Raw genomic sequence first — 23254 nt, forward strand, 5'->3', positions numbered from 1 at the left:
GAATTTGTCGGGATTATCAGTGGAAGGGAAAAAAGGACAGAAAGTTTTCAACATGCACACCACCATCTGGTTAAGGACTGTATCCATAGCAACGAGAAAGCAAGACAAAAATCAGACACCGTGTAACCACACTCCCCTGCGAAACTAGCAACGTAAGGTAATTTTTCAGTTTCTAACAACACGATCAGACACAGTACCGCTGCACATCTCAGGGCTAAATCAAAACGATGTACATCAAGTCACGAAGCTGCTGGCTTATGCTCAAGCTGTGTCCCTCACTCAACCTGCTCCTGGAAGCTGTGAGTCCAGCAGTCACACGCACACCTCTCTGCTTCAGCATCCTGCAGGCAACACTTCTGCAAGAGAAAGACTGGGCAAGGCAAAGCTCTAAGAACATTCTGTGCTCTTTTTGGTTTTGTTTTTTTCTTCCTATAGAAAGCGTCCAAAATAAACTCTGTTTCAGATAAAAGAATGTAAAAAGAAAAAAATAAATAAATAAGCCTCTACATTTTAGAGCTAATGTATAAACAAGTTAAGAAAGTTTCTTCCCCTTGTTATTTTTAAGCTTTTCCTCTTTTTGTACCATTAGGCTCACGTTCTTCAGAATTTCTTTTAAGAACCTGAAGAATGAGTTTAGTACAAAAAGGGTCCATTTAGGAAAGGGGCTTCTTTACAGCCAGAGGACACTTTACTACATTGTGCAGGACAAGAGGTTGTCCTGAAGACAACAGGTTAAAACCACACGTCATGTTCTGGTGTTTCCTATATGCTAACAATACATAGGGAAAGTGCATTGTCTCTTCCCAAACAGAAGAATTTAAGAGTAAAGGAAAAGGAGGAACAAACAGAATTCCTGCCCAAGGGATAACAAGAAAATAGTTGCATGATGACGTGCAGAGGAAAGTTAAGGTTCCCTTTCCTTGGCAAACAACATGGAAAGCAGGAAAGAAAACATTAACTTATCTCACCTATGGCCAGAATATTGGGATGCCAAAGACCTGTACGATATTCTTTTGCAGTGTAACTCAAATTTGTATTTGATAACTTGTCTGATACACTTCACAGCTTTTATTACTGTTACACAAAAAACCTCCCCATGACACTGACTGGCATTCTTTACCAGCATCACTCCCACAGGTACGACTACCACCTAAATTCCATCTGCAGTGTGATGTGTTCAACTCCACTGTCTTCAAATTATACCTTTGTAAGCCTTTAAAAGCAAAATAATTGCACAATTACAACAATCTGGAAAACTGTTTTCGAGTTCTGAATATTGAGACTGAAATTATCCTGTTTGTCCTTCTGTACCATTACATCTCAACTTTTGTGAAGGGCACTGTTCATGATTTTGTTGATATCCAGTCAATTCTGTGAGTCATATACAAAGCCTGGTAAATGCTTTCCTAACAAATCTTTTCTGAAGAACCTTTCTGAAACATTCACACACTGACTCCTTTGCCTTCTGCTCACTGGTTTCACAACGCAGCACAATCAGATCACAAAATGCAGCACTAAAGACCAGCCATGTAGGAGACTTGAAAGAGTTTCACCAACGTTTAAGGTAAACCATGTCACCGCTGCTCAAACAACACTCATTTATTTTACTTAAACTCCTCCATATTTTATTTAAAAACCTCTATTTGAAGACAAGAGTGAAAAGACATTTTGCCAACTTCCCTGTTTGTAATCCCAGGAAAGGAGAAGGATAAGAAGAAAACGTTATCAACTCTTATCATTTATAGTTCTGAACTTATTTAATACTTCTTGCAGTTCAAAATATATTATAAAGATTGTATTTCGTAACTGGCAATTTCTTTCTCCTCTTATTTGAAGAAACTTAGCTGAATCTTCACAACAGCTTGTGGCCCAAAAGACACCTTCAAAACACCTTCTAACAGAACACTGACATTGAATTATTTCTAGTTCATTTCTTATATTAAAACTGGTAAATGTTCTAATGGGGATAGAGATTGGAGTCTTTCCACCTGAGGAACAATTTATTCAGATCAAAATGTTAAGAAACAGAATAAAACCAAATTCCAAGGAAATAAAGATATACACTCTAGTTATTGGCCAAAGCCAAAGCTTCACGCTATCCTACATCTAATTCTGTCAACATATTGAAGGTAACACAGGTATATCTTCAAGCGCTAAGCTACCATAAACGTAGTAAGAATTCATGTATCAGTACAAAGCTGCATTTCAGGCAGAGAATTCAATAAAAATCACAAATTATCAGGCTGAAACAAAATTCTGAGCAATGTATGCTCAGATTGAGAAACAGAAGGCCCATACTGCCTACCAAGTTTAATAGAGCAGCAACGTACATTTTTAAGGTATAGGAAGAAGTTAATTGAGACACTGTTTGCCTTGTTTTACTGCCTTACAACAGAAAGTATGTGAACGTCTTTCACTGCCTTGAGTAATACAGAGAAAATAAAGGGCTCTGCTATTCCATTTGGTAAGGAAATAAGATGAACACTAAATGCAGCAGAGAAAGTTCCTGTGGTTGACCTCCGTAAGAGAGTTAGATGATTGAATTTCAGAACTTTCTCAAAGACGCAAGCCTTATTCAAAGTACGTCTGCAAATAAAAGTTATCATGTTATCTCTGAAAAGGATGCAAACAATAGAAATACTCAGAACAGTCAGAAAACTTGCTAACTTTCACCAACGTCTCTTACTAAAGACCATAGAGAAGCAGGCACTTTACCTTTCAGGCTGACTTTTGGTGAAAGAAATGCCAGAAGTACTGATATCCTCACAAGATAGGAGCAGGGACCATAAAATAGACAAACTGAAAACGTATGTTTCCCATAAACATAATCTTTATGGAGTGTGTATCAGTACCTGCTGCTGCCTTTGTCTCCTCATTTGGGCAACCTGAGACATCATGATTTGTCGATCCAGTAGCTCCATTCTCTGCTGCCTCTGGATGTCGACTGTTGCTCCCATTCCCACTCGGATTTCATTTGTTGGTTCCGCAGATGAGAAGATTGGTTCAAGAGTCCAGGAAAATATCTTTGCTACCCAGCTGGGTACACAAAGAATTCGATGAACTTGTAATATACTGCTATTGTAGCAAATCCCAGAAATCTAAAAGCAAAAATGAAACGTTAAAAAAACAAACCCTTTAAATACAGCAGATTTACTTTACTTAGCTGCAGATGGCCTTTCTATTTTAAATGTACATTTTAATGTTTGTACCCAGAGTCTCCGGTCAAGAACCAAGAACAGGGGATTTCTTTACCTCCAACTTCCTCACAAATACAGACTGTTACATTTCAAAATCTGTGTACAGTACTGCCTGTGACTCAGAAAGTTGCTCTTTTTTTTCTCTTTTTTTTTTTTTTTTTTGAGAATTTCACTCCAAACCAAGTGTCTGTTTCTCAATCACGTTAAGAAAGGTTTATTCTACCCGAAACCAGTCTTATTTTACTCAAATAAGATTTTGCTTTCTAGTAAAGGAAATGGTCAGAATATGCTGCACGTTGACCTGAGAAGACTGAGACTGCCCTTGAGGATGATGAAGTATTGCAAGCATTCCTTAACAAATAACAACTCCCTCACAGCTTCTGTCACCTCACTAGTCTGCCTTTCATAGAATCAATCCCTGGGTTGGAAGGGACCTCAAGGATCATGAATCTCCAAACTGCTGCCTCAGGCAGGGCCACCAACCTGCACATTTAATACTAGACCGGGCTGCCAGGGCCCCATCCAACCTGGCCTTGAATACCTCCAGGGACGAGGCATCCACAACCTCTCTGGGCAGCCTGTGTTGGCACTGCACCACTCTCATAGTAAAGAACTTCACCTTGACATCCAACCTAAATCTTCCTTCCTTCAACTTAAAACCATTTCCCCTTGTCCTGCTATTATCTAAACTTTCAAAGAGTTGACTTCCCTCCTGTTTATAGGCTCCCTTTAGGTACTCAAAGGCTGTAAGGAGGACACTCTGCAGCCTTCTCCAGACTGAACAAGCCCAGCTCCCTCAGCCTGTCTTTGTAGGGGAGGTGCTCCAGTCCCCTGATCATCTTAGTGGCCCTCCTCTGGACCCTCTTCAACAGATCTCTATCTTTCTTGTACTGGGGGCTCCAGACCTGGACACAGTGTACTCCAGGTGGGGTCCCACGAGTGCAGAGTAGAGATAGACAATCACCTTCCTGCCCCTTCTGGCCAGCCCTCTTCTGATGGAGCTCAAGACACCATTTGCAACTTTGCTTTCAAATTACTTCCAAGGTTGTTATTAATAATCCAGTGAAAAAACAAGACTTTTAGAATAATAATTTGAGTTCTGCTGTGGGAAATACTGATCTTCTTTTTATTCTATCATATTTTATGACTTCTTGTGGGGTTGGATGTAACACCAAACACAGGCCATAGTTCTAAAATGAGAAAGAAAACATTTAGACTGCCTTCAACCCCTTATCTTTTCATGCTATGAAGGAGTTAAATGAGATTTGACAAGAGGAAAACCATCATCTAACACATCTTAGTGAAGGCTGCTTTTAACAAAACTTGTCCGTATTTAAAGAAAGGTTCTCAAAGGGCTCCAGGAATGACAGGGCACTGGAACATAAGCTTCTTCATGACCTCAGTTCTCTCCTCAGCTCTAGTGGAACAGTTCCAGAAGACTGTAAACCCATGACTAAAGCTGGGGCACATCAACTGGAAACTAAGATAGAAGTACAGTCTTCAAGGAAAACATAAGAAGAGCAGTAGTCACATCACTTCTGTGATTCTACTTTTGGCATGTAGTACTTTAGGTACCTACCAAGCAACGAAGGTACCTCAGAAGTTAGCCACTGGCTACCATGGGAGTCATATAGGCTCCTCACTCAGAATCTAGATTGCATGGCTACCAGGAAGGTAGCAAGAACTATGGAACTTGGTTGCAAATCTACATAAAATTTCATCTGACGATTTCAGAGATGCAAATATCACAAGCAGCACTGCAGCCACCACAGTACTTTCCTTTCTCCCACCCTGTATCATTAGGCCAGGCTCTGCCTTTGGTCCCAGAATTTTTGCAAAGAAAGGTAGAGGAGAGAAAAAGCACTCTCAAAATACTTAGTCAGACATCACACCAGTATTCCTTCAGCTCTTTCAGATGTCCCTCCCAACAGTTAATCTCTGCCCACTGAACACCTACAGTCCTCTGTGAAGGTCTAAAGCTTCAGGGCACCATAATCTATAAAGAGTTCAGAAAGTCACGAGAACAATACAGTGCAAGCAGTGATAGGAAAATCTACATCTCCCTGAATGTATGACAGATTTTGACACGTGTCTGAACATGTTAACCACAAACAGTTCCCATATCAACTCAATACAGAAAATGCAGCAAACAGGACAGCACCAGCATGTCTTTGTGCCAGTACTTTGGGAATTGCTTCTCTCAGAAGTAGAAATGTATATTTTCATATTTTTCTAAGTAGAGATAGATAGTCAATCGAGAATTTAATCTGAAGAAAAGGCTTTATGAGCCTAAATTTTAGGTAAGACACTAAGATGGAACATACTAAGTGTGAGACTTATACACACGTCTCCTATCTCCCTTCCCAGATTTACTGAGCTCACTGGAGTAGCATGGCTGGTTTATGGCCAATGCAGAACCAGGTGCAGAGGTCTGTCTTCTCTCTCCTCACTCTCTCCAACAGCAGACTAACATTTCGGACCTTTCTTGTCCTGTCTCAGTCAGAAACTCATTGCGTACCCCAAAGAGGGGATCTTCTGTGCTCACAGAGTAGAAGATCAAGAAATCTGACAATATAAAGCTCAGAGGAAAACCTGAAATAAAACAAACCTGGTGAAGGAAGAAGACAGATCTGTTTATCTGTTTATCTTCTACAAATAGTTGCCAAGAAACATACTGTAGGCTAATAACTGTGCAGAGCAATTGCAAGACTGCAACTCTTCGTAAGTAAAAACAGATGGAAGGACAGATTCAGCTGCGAAAGGCACTATGTGTACAAGGCCTACATCCATCTCGTTACCTTCTTATTTGCCAGGACCTCAAGAGTCACTCCCACTCCTCTTTCCCTCGATTTACTACTCCAATTGTAAAGCTATTAGATGTAAATGTAAAAACTTCAAATACTGTGCTCAGCTTCATGCAATTTACAAGAAGTTTCACGTAGTGATGAAGAGATACCTATTTACACACTTCCAATAAACCCTAAATGGAGGCACCCATAGTTAAAATACATCTTGTGATTCAGTCTGGTTTAGTGTCACATATTCATCTTAATGTCAGCTATTTCCAAGGAACTTCTTTTTTAGCTGGTTCATATGCAGAACTTTGTGTCATTTAAAAAAAGAGAAAAAAAAAAGCTTTGATGAAGTGTAAAGTTCCTTCTTATGACAGCTTTTCTCATGGATGTAGTGTATTTCTGGTATTTAAGGTCTAAATAAACAGCTTTGTTTATTCAGTGAATGTAAGATGATATAGCTGTATCTTGATTTGAACACTGTACATCAGGTTAAAGAGCTACTTTCCCCAAACAGACGGTCATCCAGAGTGTTATAGGCTCTAGAAAGTTAGCAAGGGAAGATGTGGCGGTTAAGTTTGCACTAAAAAAATGGAGAATTTTTGGCTAGCAACATAAAATGTACCTTAGTCATTCTCTTTCCATCCCAATAAGGAAGGTCAACTTCCTCTCCCCTTCCCTCACGTCTCTCCAAAGAGACATTTTTAAGAAAAAGGAAGTAGCTGTAGTTTCTCTTTTTCATTAGGCAGACCAAACACGGAAGCTCTCCAAGATTTTACAAGACAAAGACACACATGCACCGTTACTAAATGAGATGTTTTAAATTCTTTACTTGATTGAAATCAAAGAGCAAATCCAACAGAGAAAAGGAAGGCAGATTGGTATCAAAATTATATGAAAAATTATTTTGCATAATGGTTACAGCTTGACAGAATTATTTACCTTCAGGGCCAAGCACAATCACTGTAACTTCTCAAAACACTTTTTCAGTATGTGCAGGCAAAGATGTACTGCTGTTTCAGCACAGTATACCTATCCTAACTAGTACTTTTCTCCTTGTGTCACTGCTACTGTTCTACAGGCAAGATAAATCATACTGTTAAAAACCCAGAGAAGGGCAACGAGGCTTGTGAAGGGCTTGGAAAATCAGCCCTATGAGGCTATGAGAGGCTGAGGGATCTGGGGCTGTTTAGTCTGGGGAAGAGGAGGCTGAGGGGAGACGTTATTGCTCTCTTCCAGTATCTGAAAGGTGCTTACAGTGAAAGCGGGGCAGGTCTCTTCTCACTGGTGACAGGTGACAGGAAGAGGGGAAATGGCCTCAAGTTGCGCCATGGTAAGTTTAGGTTGGACGTTAGGAAACACTTCTTTACAGAAAGGGTAGTTAAACACTGGAATAGGCTCCCCAGGGAGGTGGTTGAGTCACCATCCCTGGATGTGTTTAAGAGCCATTTGGATGTGGTGCTCAGGGATATGATTTGGCAGAGGGTTGTTAGAGTTAGGGTACTATGGTTAGGCTGCAGTTGGACCTGATGACCTTTGAGGTCTTTTCGAACCTGAGTAACTCTATGATTCTGTGATTCCATGATTTGATTTTATTTTTTTTTTTAATGTTCCTGTTAAAAGGTTGTCAATGCCTCAATGCAGATATCTACAATTTAGAAGTCTACATATGAGTTAGTAATTTAAAGCTGGCCTTATAGTTGACAAAGAGAAATAGAAGCTGCTGAGATATGTCTCATTCTACAGCAGAAGTCTTCAAAATACAAACTCAACTGAACAACTCCCAGGGATTCCCTGTCAAACCAGTGAAGAAGCAGGTGCTTCTAGGACACAGCTCACCTCATCCTGAGCTAACTGCAGCACTGTAGTCACGTAAGTGCACAGCTAAGAAAGGTTCAGGAAGCAGTATGCCACCTCCTGAACCAACTGGCACAACTGGCAATGTGGACCAGACATCATGCACGCAAATTCTTCCTTGGATCTTAGAGAGAAAGTGAAAACTTCACACTGAAAGCAAAAATCTATTTTCTACAGGATCTCAGAGTCACAGATAAAATAGAGTATCTTATGACACTACCTTCTCCTCTCCTTTCCCAATACTTTCTCCTTCTGGAAGAATCTGCATACCCTCCTCCACAAACAAATATGACCTCACTTTCACACTCAGATCCCCTGTATGACAGATTAACCAGTTATTTTTCTTTTCAGATGCTTTACCTGATGTAGGAGTACATGTGTCAGCCAGCTGTGCAGACATGAGCAAGGTGTCTAAGCTCCCACCACAAAGGAGATCAAGTCAAAAAAGTGAGCAGATCACATCTCAAAGTCAGTCACCTATGGTCATTCAACTGAATATCAACCATTGCCTAAATGCAGCCACCTCAGGTTAGTTTTGAGTGGGATTCAGCGAATCTAGCTAGATACATAAATATTTGTACCTGTTCAGAATTTAGCACAAACAGACAGACAATGCTTCTTCCTCATTTCCTAATCCCTCTTGCTCTACTGCTGAACTTCCTGAACTGCTGCCAGCAGGTCAAGGGAACTGATCTTTCCTCTCTCTTCTCAGCTCTGATGAGGATGCATCTGGAATACTAAGCCCAGTACTGTAGCCCTAAGTACAAGGAAGATACAGACTGGCTGGAGCAAGTCCAGCACAGGTCCAGGATGACGATTAGGAAATCGGAGTGTCTTTTACAGGATAAGAGGCTGAGAGAGCTGGGACAGCTTGTCTTGGACAAGAAAAGACACAGGAGATTTTATCCATGAATACAAAAGCCTGAAGGTAGGGAATGAAGACAGGGAGCCATTTTCTTCTCAGTAGTGCTCAGTGATAGAACAAGAGGCAATGGTTACAAATTAAAGTCCATGAAATTTCATCAGAACACAAGAAAAAAAAAACTTTTTTTTTTTTTACTGTGAAAATGGTAAAAAAATAGAACAAGTCGTTTGGAAAGGCTGTGGAATTTTCTTCCTTGGAAATACTCAAAATCTAATGAGACACGGTGCTGAACAACCTACTGTAGCTGACTGCCTCATTTGGAGGGTTGGACTAGATGTCAACCTCAGTGCAACTTTTCAAACCATCCGAGAACTACAACCTGACAAAACACAATGTCATATTTCATTCCTGCAAAATTATTCCAATGAGAAACATAAGATGAGGACCTGGGGACTATTTTTTAAGTTACAAAGTTAATTTTTTAACTTACATTAAGTGTATGTGTATGTATCCAGTACAACATTCAAATGGATGCTGTTTTCTAAGCTGTTTCAATTGATTTAAGGAACAAAAAGTCAACTTTTTTCTGATCTTCACTAAACTAAATGATACGCACTGCAGGGAAACACTTCTGTAATCAGCTAATGATTACAGAACTTCTGGGTTCAAGTGAAATGGAATAAGGCTGCATCTGATTTTCAAGATATACCTGCACCTCTCAACTGAAGCTCCCTAGTTTTATGACATTAAGAAGACTTATTATAAGAAACAAATCTGGACTATATGATCCAAGCATGGTATATACCTGGCAAAGAAAACTGCAAGAAACTAAGTTAGAGCCATAAACAAGAAGAAAACTAACAATGCGGGTTACCTATTATATATGTGAATATTCAAGATACGTGAATTTGTTCACAGTATACTATTTTATTTATTTATTTATTGTAAATAAACACTATATATATACCAGCAATGGAAACTACTAGGGCCACAATGGCATTCTGAAAGAATGGAAATTAAGAGGTACTACAATTTCATCTGGAGAGTAAAAGGTTGACTCGAACAGCATATTCATACGCTGATTCAAAGTTAGTGACCTAGGAAGACACATCTTACGTCAAAGACAGCCACAACACAACTTCTGTCTTCTGATAACACCAAATATGTACTCTAAAATTCCCTATCACCAGGCATGTTACAACAGTGCCTACCTGTCATATGGCTACAGTCATATACATACGCAAACACACACAAAAACATTTTCTAAATGTGATGGATCCCTCAAAACCACAGAAAACATGAACTCACGCCATTCTTTTACATCCTGACATTTATAGAGAAGAGCATTAGCAAGGATGAATGCAGAAAGCTGTGGTGCCACGTCTTGTAACCAAAAAGCCAGGTCTCATTTAAGAACATTCGTTGTGTGTTAAAAATATACAAAGTGAGAATTACAATGAACTGAAAATGGGAACATCCTGAGGAGAAAGTGGTAAACTGAAAATAATTCAGAGATCATGCAGGCACAGTCCATTTTAATATTCCAGATAGGCAGAAGTGCAGTGAAAGCTAAATGACAGAACAGCATTGCGTACATTCAGTCACATGCATGCATAAGTGGTCTTTAGAAAAATATCCATGATATATCCCTGCTAGTCTAACTAGCAGGGAAGTAGTGACTACATTTCACATCTAGCTGACTTGGTATTTGTGTATTTGCTAAGCCTGTTCTCCAAGAACGTGGAAATTTAATTAGTATGCTAGATAATGCCAATAGCAGTATCAATTACAAATATACACAGGTAGCTGGAATGACTTAACACTGACCCAACAACCCAAGCAGTTCTGTAGTTGTACACGTATAAGTGTTACTTAGAATCTACACTTATAGTGCTAAAAGGTGCCCTTAAAGAGTTTCACATTCCTCTTCAGACTACTTAATATACTAGGAAACAGCCCTTATCCTATAAACTAGGAAACTCCTTTATCTGTTTTCTCAAGAGATGTCAAATTATCATCACTAACAGATGAGAAAATGAGACTTCCTATTCACAAAAATATGATAGATATGCTGTGTAAGAATGGCTGAAATTCATAACATGAACCTTTTTTTTTTCAAACTGCAGCACTTGTTACTTATGAGCACTTATTATGGCAGAGTGCAGATATCTGCTCATTGCAGAAAAAAAAAACTGAGACTGAAAAGAGCAGGATGATGACTTAATTCATCCTGACTGAAGTAATATGAAACTTTAAATATCTTTTTAAAGCCCTCTTGTGACACACGGAAAGCTCAGTTTATTCCTGAGGGCTTATACCTACGTAGAACATACTGTCAACCTGCAATTAAAAAATGGTCATTCATGAAAAAGAATCCTAAGAGGGCTGCATGATACAGCTGACTAAAACTGTACATTAAAAGGCAATTAAATAAGAACTGGAATGAAAAAAAATGCTTGATCCATTCTTTCAAAGTCTGTATAACCAAGTATACACACAGTTCCTATTACCAGGAAAGAGGGGGTTGAAATGCCTTTCCTTTTCTTTTCCCCTCCTTTCCTTTCCTCCATAACGAACACCTGTTCAAAAGGAAGGGCTATTAAAAGAGCTAGAAGAGTAACAGGAAGGGTAGAGCGTTTGGAGGAAGTCACAGATTCTCAGTTGGGCTCAGAGGAATGTGATGGTCTCCAGGAGAGGAATTCTGGTTTGTTTGTTATGCTGTTTTCATCTATATTTACGGTGAGACCATACTGCTGAGCAGACTAAACCATGTACATCTCCATCATTCATGTCAGTCCTTCTTCTAGCTCACAGAGCATTTGGAGTATACAAAAATGGTAAGAGACCAAAGCACTAAATTAATAGTAGCAATATGTGACATATTCACAGACATTTAACTCCAAGTATACCTAAATCAGTAGATTCTAAAAGCAAGGGTAGAATTTGAGTTATTTGTAAGACTTCACCAATCTAATAATCACAGAATCATAGAATGGTTTGGGTTGGAAGGGACATTTTAAGATCATCCAGTTCCAACCCCCTGCTATAGGTAGGGACACATCCTATACCAGGTTGCTCAAAGCCCCATCCAGCCTGGCCCTGAATGCTTCCAGGGAGAGGGGATCCACAGCCTCACTGGGTAACCTGTTCCAGTGTCTCACCACCCTCATGATAAAGAATTTCTTCCTAATATCTAGCCTAACTCTACCCTCTTCCAGTTTAAAACCCTTTCCCCTTGTCCTGTCACTACACGTTCTTACAAAAAGATCTTCTTTGGAAGAGGAGGCAGTTTCACTGCTTGAAAAGCAAACAGCATTTTGAGTCAATAAATCAAAGGCAGAGCTCCTAATCTGTTTGTTGTTTTTTGTTTTTTTTTTTCAAAAAGCTTATCAGCATTTAACAATCTCAAAAAGTCAGTACAATGTGTTTTAGCAGTAAATGCTTTAATACTAAGAACAGAGTCAGAAAGGAAAAAGATAGACCACATCAACTTTATCTGAATGACACAAATAAAGTGATTTCCCACTCCTACTGCCTTTGTCACAGTATGAAATGGCTATATGCATGTGTTCTAGGAGGGGAACAAAACATGAAATCCCACCAGTAAAAAGTCAGAAGTTGCTTTCTGGAATAAACTTGGGCCTGCTAAAAAAGTATGAACATCAGGGTAAAGTATACAAGCAAACAGTACTGTAATGGGTATTTATACCACAAAATTTATACCACGTTTCCACAAAAGTTTATTTTATATCTTTGGGTCTAGGACTGAGACAGTAAATTTAATTAAGGGCTCAGATAACACTGGTAAACTGCAAATACTACCCACCTCTTTTGTTGTATATCAGTTTATCACCAGCCAGTCAGTGCTTCACACTTTTGAAGTTGAAGACAAATTCTCTATTTACTGTTATAATCAAAAACATTCCTTAGCAATTGCAGCTCTCCTCTGAGTCCAAATGCACTGCACTGATTGTACATATAACACAGTGTTTTAGATGACACGATTTTCAAAATAGCAAGACTTACCAATCCACTTAAGGCTAAAATCCAGATGTAGGAACCAGACGTTAAGAGCTAGAAGGTAAGAGTAGCAATTAAAGATTTTCATTTTACATAGCTGATGTTTCCTGAGCTACTACCTACAACATTATATAGGCTACATACCTATCATGACAATGGGGAAAGTCATATATTTATTTCTGTGAAAATTATGTTTAAAGTTAAGAAATATACATTCCAAAAGTAGAACTGGGAAAAAAAAAAGAAAAACCCACAGGGATTCAGCAATTGTTCTTCTTCTATAGAACAATACATTTTATTTTCATACAGCATACTAAGTATAACAGGATGTCAGTTATAGGCTGCACAGAAAAACAAGTCTGAAAGACAGACTGAAGCAAAGGAAATGACTCAGCAGCAGAAGGAGAAGAGTTCTAGGCTGGGCAGTGCAAGTGAAGCTCTTAGACATTCAGCCACAGAGCGATGAAGCATGAGCATCAAAATTAAAGAACTAAAGTGCTCACCCCATGACATACTTACAGGCATGAAATCACAGAAACTGGTCAAAGTGAATTTAAAAGAAAAATATCTAGATACGCCAACAGGGTGGCCCACCCTTTCTAGTAAAGTGTACGTGACTCATCACCTGGAGAAGGTTATTCTTAGTTGGGAAAACAGGCTGAAAATTAGACTGATACTGATTACTAAAATAGCTCTGTGAGATGCTGCCTGAATTGTGAGAACACTTCTCTAGGCTTACTACGGAAAGAGTGACTTGAGATAAGGGCAGAGTTTACAAATGAGGAGAAGCCAATGAGTTTCCTTTGACCTCTGTGTGACGGCAGTGATAGTTCTGCATGAAAGAGGGAAAGACCCTGTGAAGATGCGGTGATGAGTACGTGGTCTTGTATGTGTGAAAGCAAGAGGCAAGGGACACAGTGGAAAAGAGCTCAGACAGTATCACTGTTTTCACAGGGATTGGAGTAATAGCGGTGTAGAGAGTTTTGGGAGAGAGGAAACAATATGGATCAAGAAAACAGGGTGCTGGAGCAGAAATCAACAGAATCCAAAGGTTGAACAGCAATGCAGGTGAATGACACGCTCAAGCAGAGCAGGAACCACAGTTCTGAAACTGACCGCTCATTCTAAAATACTCTGTACCATATTGTGTAATTATGGTGCTTTCCACTGCTAGTTTTAGAGCTATTTTTGAGTCCCTGGAATATATAAAAATGAGTACAGTTTCTCATAATTTCACACACCTCTTGATTCATAATTCAGATCATGACATTACAGTCATTTCTAGGCCATTGGGGGCTTACTAACATATTTCTGAACCAGGTGCCTGTATCTTTCCATTCACATTTAACAGAACACTACTTGAAAGTGCTGTGCAATATGTTACATTAAATTATCTGTTACAAGGCAATGCTTGGCATAAAAATAGCAAATTTATATAAAAGTGTAATTCAACCAAATCCTTGGTTAATTACTAACAGTCTTAACCATAGCAAATACTGTACTCTATCTACAGCTCTGCTTGAGCAATATCAGACAAGACAAAAATAAAAACATAAATGCAAGCAGATTAAAAAGGTGAAAAATACACGTGCGTTTTGTACCAGGACCTGTTTTCACCTGGCTCATTTCATTGAATCCCCCTCAAATTTACAGAACTTTAATATTATGTTTTCCTATGCATGACAATCAAGACTGATAACAGTGGAATAGCAGATAATCTGCCCACTACTTCAGCCCAAAATATATGTCAGAATATATTGTTCAGTGTTATAGTTCATGGAAAACACTGTCTAGACATAATCATGCATGTGGAAGCACCAAAATTACACATACAGAAATACTAACTGCTATTAAGTCACTAAAAGATGAACAAGTAAGTACATACCATACCTGTAAACCCAGTATATAGACCAATGTCTTGTTTGTAATAGAAAAATAGCCTAGTACTTGTGTCACCTGCACTCTTGGAATGGAGCAATAGAACGGTACAAATAGAGCAAAGACAGGACCCAAGCTGCAAATAGAAAGACAAAGATGGTTAATAACACGAGTGATAACAGTATATAATTTGTAATGTAACAAAATGTAATTAACCCTGTGCACATGATGAACACAAATATAACACCGCCTTGCAAAGAAGGGTCTTGCTTGGGAACTGGTGACTCGGTAATCTGTGGCATTCAGGATAACACATTCACTACCAAATAACCTACTATTACTCTTTGGTAAATAAGCTTTCCAAGAAGAAACAGGTGATAGAAAGCATCTGATTTCCAAGTATTCAGGAGAAGAGGCAGCAGAGAAGGCAACATTTTTGCTTTAATAGCTGATTGTTTCTATAAAATGCAGCCCACAAAAAGTCTTTTGCATCAGAACAAAATGTATTTGATCTGGGCAAAAGGATTAAATATGAGTATATCACATATGAAGTTGATCTCCCATTATTCACCCAGCTTTAAGGTGTTACAGTACTGAAAACAGAATGCAACATCTAAAATAGGATAATCAACAGCTTGATTTAACTTCCATTTTGCCAGCGACACCTGTGACCCCAGAAACATCTATGATGGAGATGGGAAAAAAAAGGTCAGTGAAGGAAAATGCTTCTAGATTCTAATAGGCAGCTGGCACATCTGTAAGCAAGACATTATCAGCCCTCACTTCAGACCTTTTCCCTACCTCCCACAGAGCTTAGCCCTTTGCTGTAACCAAACATCCTCCAACTCAAAGCACTGTTTGCACAGGTTTGCCAGAATCCTGCCCTGCCCAGGTTACTACATCCTGAAAACAAAGATCCTGTCCAGCTGAAGTCCCCCCCATCCCCTCATATCTGAGCAGTCCTGGTAATGTTCCCTGGTGCATCCACAGGCATTGAGCTCCAGCCAACAGCTGGGCTGAGGGGCTCTGCAAAGCACACGTCCATCCCAGCTGGCTCCTCACCGACAGAACCAGGATCAAAGCAGAATTTTACATCAATTACCAGTTTATCAAAAGCTTCAAGACTTACAGTTTCCAAAGACCTTTACAGGACAGGGGTCTTATTACTCTCTATGGGATTTCCACACACACAGCATAAATCAGGATACAAAAAACCTGAAGTGTTCGCTCAGAAATCCATTTCCCTTCCAGGGGAGCTACCAATAGGCGTAATGCTATGTGAAACGATGGTCTGAATATTAAAACTTTCATTTCCTGGATAACTGACAAATACAACACCCTCAGCTACAAAGAAAGCCTAATGATTAAGTAGACATTTCAAATATCTCATTTAATGGGCAGTGGCTTAAGAATAATTTGTTATCATTTTGATTGCTGTATTTGAAATTCAGCTTGCTGAAAACCTCACCCTCTGAGGACTTAAATGTTGTTTAGATAAAGGACAATAGAAACATTTTCAGTATCATTAGTTTCAGATAAGGTCAAGTACATGTGGATGTATGAAGGACACAAACTCAGGAACTACTGAAGGATGTACAATGTACAGAGGATCCCCCTTACATAAACTGAGAGCACCTGTACAAACACACATAACACATTCTTAAAATGCATCCACATTATTTAAGCTGTAGGGTTGATAGATACAGCTACATGATTGTCACATAAAAAATAACTCTTCATTTGAACTGCTTCCATTGCTGACAAAATTCGCCAAAGAAAATTAGGATTTATAAGCAAAGAGAGAAGAAAAACAAAGAGAACTTTTCTGCTCTTAGAAAAGTCAGGATAAATTATTTCTGTCTACAGAATGTGATTCTTTATTTTCTTACCAAATTACCTGAGGGAGTACCAAAATCATGACATGCTTTTCAGGTTTTATTCTTCTTGTAATAAATAGTGACTCAGATTAAGAGATTCTGCATGCAAGAGTGCACTCGATCATAGCACGGGAAAGCACAAAAGGGAACTTCTCATGCCTAGAATTGCATTCTAGAAAGAGATTACAAAATGTTTAAAGGTTCCCTCTGTCTTAATATTCACCATTAATTTCAGCAGAAAACATAGAAAGCACCATCTCAGATCAGGGTAATGATCTGAGTAACTCAAAGTCCAGTATTTGATACAGCTCCATACCTAATAATCTTGAGATTTTTAGAAAGAGTTCTCATCTGTTATAAATGGGTGTTACAAATACCCGTCCAGGTACCCCACAAGCACAGAGGGAGACGGTCAGTGTTACTGCCAGTTGTTCTCATTACCCCTGAAATGTCATGGTGGAAAAATGCAAATGCTGTCACCATCTTCAACAAGGGAAGGAAGATGATTCAGGAAGCTACACACCTCATCTCAGTCCCCAGAGAAGTTACAGAGCAATATTCTTTGCAGCCATTTCCAGACATGTGAAGGACAAACTGATAGCCCATGTTGATTTACCAAGGTCAACCCATGTCTGATCAATCTGATCAGTTTCTATGATGAAATGACTGGCATTATGGACAGCAGTCAGCGCATTGGAACACAAGGCTACATTCAGGTACATCTTGACAGAGAAATGGGATGACAAGAATCTTATGGATTTCAACAAAAGCAAGTGTGAAATCTTCTGCTAGGGTTGGAATAACCCTGTGCAGCAGCATAAAATTTCTAGACAGCAAATATTCACAAAAGAAGCTGGAAAATAATTATTAGTCAGGATCTCACCCTTGCAGAGATGGCCTTGGGTTGTAATAGCAAGTGTGTAGTTATCAGATCCAGTTCAAGACTTCAAAGTAGTCTTAAGCACTGCGCTCTCTTTTGGGCTCTTCACTACAAGAAAGGCATTGATGTACTGGATCAGCAGAGGGTAATGATAGTTCAGTACTTTACCAGGTCGTTAGGACAACATCCTCAGAGATATTCAAGACTCAAATGAACACAGACCTTTGTAACCTGTTCCAGTTGCACACACTCCAGACATGAGATTGAACTAAATGACTGCCAGAGGTATTATTTAGCATTAGTCTAAACAACTCCATGATTCTGTGAATAACCAAAGCCTTTCTCACGATGCTCTTAAATACTGGAGAGATCTGTATTGGGTTTGCATAGCAGGACTGGTAATGGGGGGCTGCAGTGGTGGCTTCTGTGAGCAGAGCCCAGCATTGCCCCAGGTCAGAGCAGAGCCATGAACAGCACTGGGTGTGCTCTGGGAGAGAAGACTGAAGGAAGGGAAAAACTGCACAACTGCAGCTGGGAGAGAGGAGTGAGAAATGTGAGAGAATAGCCCTGCAGCCATCCAGGTCAGTGCACCTCCATCCAGGAGGTGCTCCAGACACAGAGCAACAGCTCCCTGCAGCCCAGGAGAGGCCTACGGAGGAGCAGGCTCTCCTGCAGCCCATGAACACCACACAGAGCAGATATCCATGTGCAGCCATGGAGGAACCCATGGGGCAGGAGTGGATTGGACCTGAAGGAGCTCAGAGCCCACAGATAGCCCTACAGAAGCAGCCTGGGCTGGAGCTGCAGCCCAAAGAGAGCAGCCCACAGAGGGACACCAGGGCTGGGGGAACTGCCATCTGAAGAGTGGGCCCTACAGTATGGAGCTGTGATGGAGCAGTGCTTGGAGAGCTGCAGCCTGTGGGAAGATCACACAGGATCAGTTCTAGAAGGACAGCATTGTGGGAGGATCCTCATGTGGAGCAGGGGCAGAGAGTGACCATGGAGAAGCAGCAGAGATAGGGAAGGACTGAAAACTGCTCCTGGTCCCCCTGTGCTGCCTGGGGGAAGTAGAAGAGCCAGGAAAGAAGCTGAGCCTGGGAAGAAGAGGGTTCAGGGCAGGTGCTTTTAATTTTGCTTTTGTTATATATTATTTCTAATTGCTAATAAATTAATCTTCCTCAAACTGAGTTTGTTTTGCCTGTAACTGTATGGTAACTGATGAGTGACTTCCCTGTCCTGCACGGTTTTCCATCTTATTATCCCCACCATCCTACTGAAGACGCAGGGTGAGAGACCATGGTGGGCACCTGCTGACCAGCCAAAGCTGACCCACCACACTTGCTGTAAATCTAAGGGCTGGTACTTAACTACTTTCATTGAGTTAATTAACTGTTCAGCAACGTATGGTCAGATTTGGTATCTACTCTTTTGAAGGACTATTTTAGTCCTTTCTGCTCCTTCACTTTCCTCTTCTCTTTGCTTTTCTCTTAATCTCTTCTAATCTCCTTTCTCTTCCTTTCCCCTTTACTTTCAGAGATCCTGGCCTCAGCCTTTTGCTCCTTATTCTTACAACAATATCAAGAACAACATGGTTAATTAACGCCCTGCCAATTAGCTTCTACTAGAAACTTGAGATATTCACGTGCAAAGAAAAGACGCAGACGCAAACATATGCTGACTCTAACCTCACTTTATGCCCACCTCATGTTTAGCAAATTAGTTTCAGTCACGTGGGTTACAAAATAACATCTTCAAACAGAACAAAATACTCTAAGCCCCAAAAGATTAAATTCTCAAGACTGAACACTTTGGGTGTCCACCTCAAAGGCCTATTGTAGGCTTTGGAATGATTATATCCTCATTTTGTAGCATGTTAGATTTCAACATGTACAGAGACAAAAAACAACACAGCAGAACAGAAGGGAACTTTTTCATGGAGGAAAAAAAAATGAAGAAACAATAAGGTTGGAAGAAAAACACCCATATCCATTACTGTAGACTGCTGACAAAGACACAAGGATAAGGATTCATCACTGAGAGAAATGGGTTACTCAGAGGGTGAATATTAAAAGCAGATTAAAACATTTAATATTAGTAAGTCTGTGAACAAAACATAGGAAACAATGGTTGTAAGCCATAAAGAACAGACGGGTAGCGAGCTACATGTTACTTCTGCAAAAATATCTGCTGTTGTCAATGGAAGTTCTGTGGGATTCAGATTTGCAGAAACAACCTGTTATTTTACTGAGAATGACTCACTCCATTTACTAACTGTGGTACCGCATTTTTCTTTAGTTCACATTATTTAAGTTCTTTACAAAAACATTAGCCTGACAAACCCACAACCGCATAGTTCTTTTGGGAGACTGAAAATATCAGCTCTAAAAACGGCGGCACGTAATACAGAGAGAGTAAAACAGAGTGCTTTATCAGTAACTCAAGTTACCAAGTTTGTTGAGTGCTTTATATTCCTACAGGCTGTCCAGGTACTGCCAAACTATGCATAAGGTAGAAGCCTCTATTCTGAAAATGTGAATCTTTCTTGATAACATTCCTTAAAACTGGGTAGCTCCCTGATATATGACAGCCCCTGACAGCTGTGGTCCTCTCACTGATGGAGCCCAGAACGATAAGCGCCTTCTATTGCACACAAACTTCCTGCCACACATGAGAAAACCAGTAGGTTATGTTACCCAATTCTGTATCTGACTGCCAATATTTTGTAGGAATGCAGGGAAATGGAGGGGAAAAATATACCCCAAACAAGACAATCAAACAAAAACATTAAGTGAAGTCACACATATTGAGGGGGAAAGAGAGCTTGCAGCTCTCTGTGGATATCTCAGCAGAAGAACTGCAACTCTGGCTTCACTAAAATATGTGACCAATGAACCAACGGAATTCAGTCACCTACTGCTCCTATGAAAAGCTTTAGATTTAAAAGACTATGAATCAATTTATTCCATAAGCTGTTTGGTTCCATTTAAAACCAGCAACACTTTCTTTTCTCTCCCTTACCATCAGCAAGATGATTAATAAAGTACTTTCCTCTTCTGCTGGCAAAAGACTTTCTTCTGATTTCAGTTTTATTTATCATTAATAAGATGTGACCATTGTCCCTTATCGCTTTCTACAGATGTCAGTTAGTGATACTTCCCCCCAACCTTTGTTGTGCAAAGCTCAAGATATTATCTACTACTCTTTCACAAAACCCTTCTGCATCCCTGTTAGTATCTGCAGGCTGACCTAGAGACTGTCTCTATACCAGTCTGCTACAATATATTAGCATAAAAATCCTTCAGTTAGGCATTCTTAATATGCAGCCCTCGTGCAAGCAATTTTTGCAGAACACCGAACACTTGTTCAGCTTATGGTACTATAATGATTTAAAAAAATAATAATCCCTGTTCTTTCTTTAATATTATTAGCATGCAGACATTCACAAAACCAACCAGTCTTGTGGAACGTCAATGAAACTGAGAGGTACAAGAACAGCTGGCCAAACCATGCGTCCCAACTAAGGACAGTATCGCAGCAACAACTATGATCCCTGGTAACGTCAACTAGGTGATATATAGTCAGCTACCTCCTCCTACTCACTGACAGCTGCTGCTCTGCGTTAGACATCTGCATCAAGTGGCTGGTAGTGACAGTTTACCAGGCAGCTCTGCTTTTGTGACTGATTGCATTAACCCAAGTTTGAGTTCAGCAAGCAAGAGGAGGCTGTAGCCTAAAAGGCAGGCTCTCCCAGTGAACCCCACACTTGAGTCTGGCACATAAACTGGAGCTAGGCAGAAGACATATGGAGGCATAAGAAAACACCAAAGGGGTTCAGATGGCTATTCTGTTGAAGAACTATGGACAAATAACTATACTAAAATTTTTTGTGTCACAAGTTCATTTCGCTTGGGTGTTTTAACTACGTCTTCTTTATCCAGTTTAGTCTAAAACATGTTCTTTGGTGTCTGGAGAGCAGACAGCAAGTAAGACCGTGACTCATCAAGAAGTCATCACTTGCTGTTCCTCAAACTCAAGTCACTTAAGAAATACTGTTTGTCCACAAAAGGACAGGATTCAGCTTCACATCATGAGACACCTGAACCTGCCTCGAAAAAGATGTTAATTTTGGAAGGAGAGGCAGTTTTTCAGTGAAGAAACTGAACTGGGACTCAGGCTGGGTGGGTTCATTTTCTGGTTGATCCATGAACAAATTGTGTAATTTCAGAAGTCACTTCTGACCTTGCATAGTACCTGTCTAGATACAGAATAATAAATCCAGTATCTTTTGTAAACAGCTAAAACAAGGCACGGACTAAGCAAGGAGACCAAAAAATGAATTATTGTAAGCATCATAACACAGCGGTCAAAATACAAACTGCAGTGCTTTAATGTAACCATCTCTGAAAGTATCATCTTAGTGTATTAATGTTAATGTTACTTTCCCTGCATGCCAGTAAACTTGTGCATTCCAATGGCAAAAGAACAAACAAATCACACTTTTTGACACTTTTTGGTTTAGATTTTCACACTCTGGAACAGTTGGATGGAGTGGAAGGATGCAATCTGTGCCATTCTGCCCAAGCAATTAACATCCCATAAGGCCGGATTGGTGGCTAATGTACATGTGTGGCTCCGTGGGCACAATCCAGTAATGCATCTTAACGAAAAAAAGGTAGCATTTAATTTTATCTGATCAAAACAGGAAGCACGTATTAGTATTATTTTTATAATGCTAAAGCTACTATGAGATAAACATTTCCCTTAATGTGAAGTTGTGTTATTAATATCCGTCCTTGAGCAAAGATGTCTCAAGAAATTTCTCACTTCTACCATAACTTTTTGCTGTTGGACATAGAACCACATTGTGGCATTATTTTATGACGTAAGGAGCAAGTTCCCTATGTGGTTGTGCTTGAATCATTAGTTGATTCTCATTGCTTCATTTAAAGAGATTTTACTCTGTGATGAAGATAATATTTAAAATAATTGAAAAACAAGGAAAAAGTCTGCAGTAAGCCCAGTAAGCACCCTGAAAGACTTCCTGAACCTGGTTTTGGAAGAGGAGCGCCCCTCAGCTACTGAAGAGCTAGAAGGACTTGGAACAGTTCATCTCCCTGGTGTATCAGGAGAACCATGTCACGCCTGCAGTGGGGGGTTCAGCACTGAAAACCACATTATAGAGCCAACTAAATGTTCCAAGTATGAAGAGAAGCATCTAGCGAGGCTCTATTTCATTTTCTATGGCAAGAACACTTCCCATAAGACAAGGTATGTTTAAAAGGTTTGACTTCGTCACTAAATCTGCAGTTACTTAAGACTTCCTGATGAGACGGATACATTACTGGAGATCTGATCTCTGCACATCTCTAGCACGGCAGCAGCAGCAGCAGTTTGTCTTGCGAGCACAGCTGAGCCTTCCCAAAGCAACGTTCCATCTCTTCATTGGCTGGAGCCACCAACGCCAGCATCATCATGCCCGCTTGCTCATTTTTGAGAACCAGGATGTTAAACGAGGCCACCTGAAACACAAACTGTCTTTTGCAGTCACGAATGATCAGCATGAGTTTGTGGGAAAATCCCAGGTAACTCCCAGCCACTGCTTCTAACAGCAAAGGGCAGGGGTTTCCATCTATCATCTCTGATCTATCTCAGCCTCTTAGCTAACATGCCATTTCACTGACAGATCAGGGCTCCACATCCAGAAACAACGTTCTTCCAGGTACCAACACGTTACCTCACAACTTGGCCTTCCATTCCTCTCCCCATTCCCATCTCTATGCATCAATATATTTTTATCAGAATCAGATCTGCGTTTTAAAAGCCGTTTATTTATTTTAATGCATTTGCCTTACTTGTGTATTACTACCATGATTATCCGTAACCTTGCT

At 39.9% G+C, this 23254-nt stretch overlaps 1 protein-coding gene across 4 annotated transcripts in view; it reads right to left on the reverse strand.

Annotated features, from left to right (window-relative positions):
- Positions 1 to 23254, reverse strand: part of UBAC2 (UBA domain containing 2) — an 87236-nt gene that overhangs the window by 14198 nt on the left and 49784 nt on the right. For all 4 annotated transcript variants that reach the window (XM_015851527.3, XM_085535853.1, XM_085535873.1 and 1 more), the window contains 3 exons: positions 14622 to 14745; positions 12738 to 12785; positions 2853 to 3098 (listed from right to left, as the gene is read on the reverse strand). In XM_015851527.3, coding sequence (XP_015707013.2) covers positions 2853 to 3098; positions 12738 to 12785; positions 14622 to 14745 — 418 coding nt within the window. The remainder of the gene's footprint in view (positions 1 to 2852; positions 3099 to 12737; positions 12786 to 14621; positions 14746 to 23254) is intronic.

This window comes from Coturnix japonica, chromosome 1 (assembly GCF_054131305.1).
Source record: "Coturnix japonica strain WE chromosome 1, WE-NBRP24, whole genome shotgun sequence".
Classification (NCBI taxonomy): domain Eukaryota; kingdom Metazoa; phylum Chordata; class Aves; order Galliformes; family Phasianidae; genus Coturnix; species Coturnix japonica.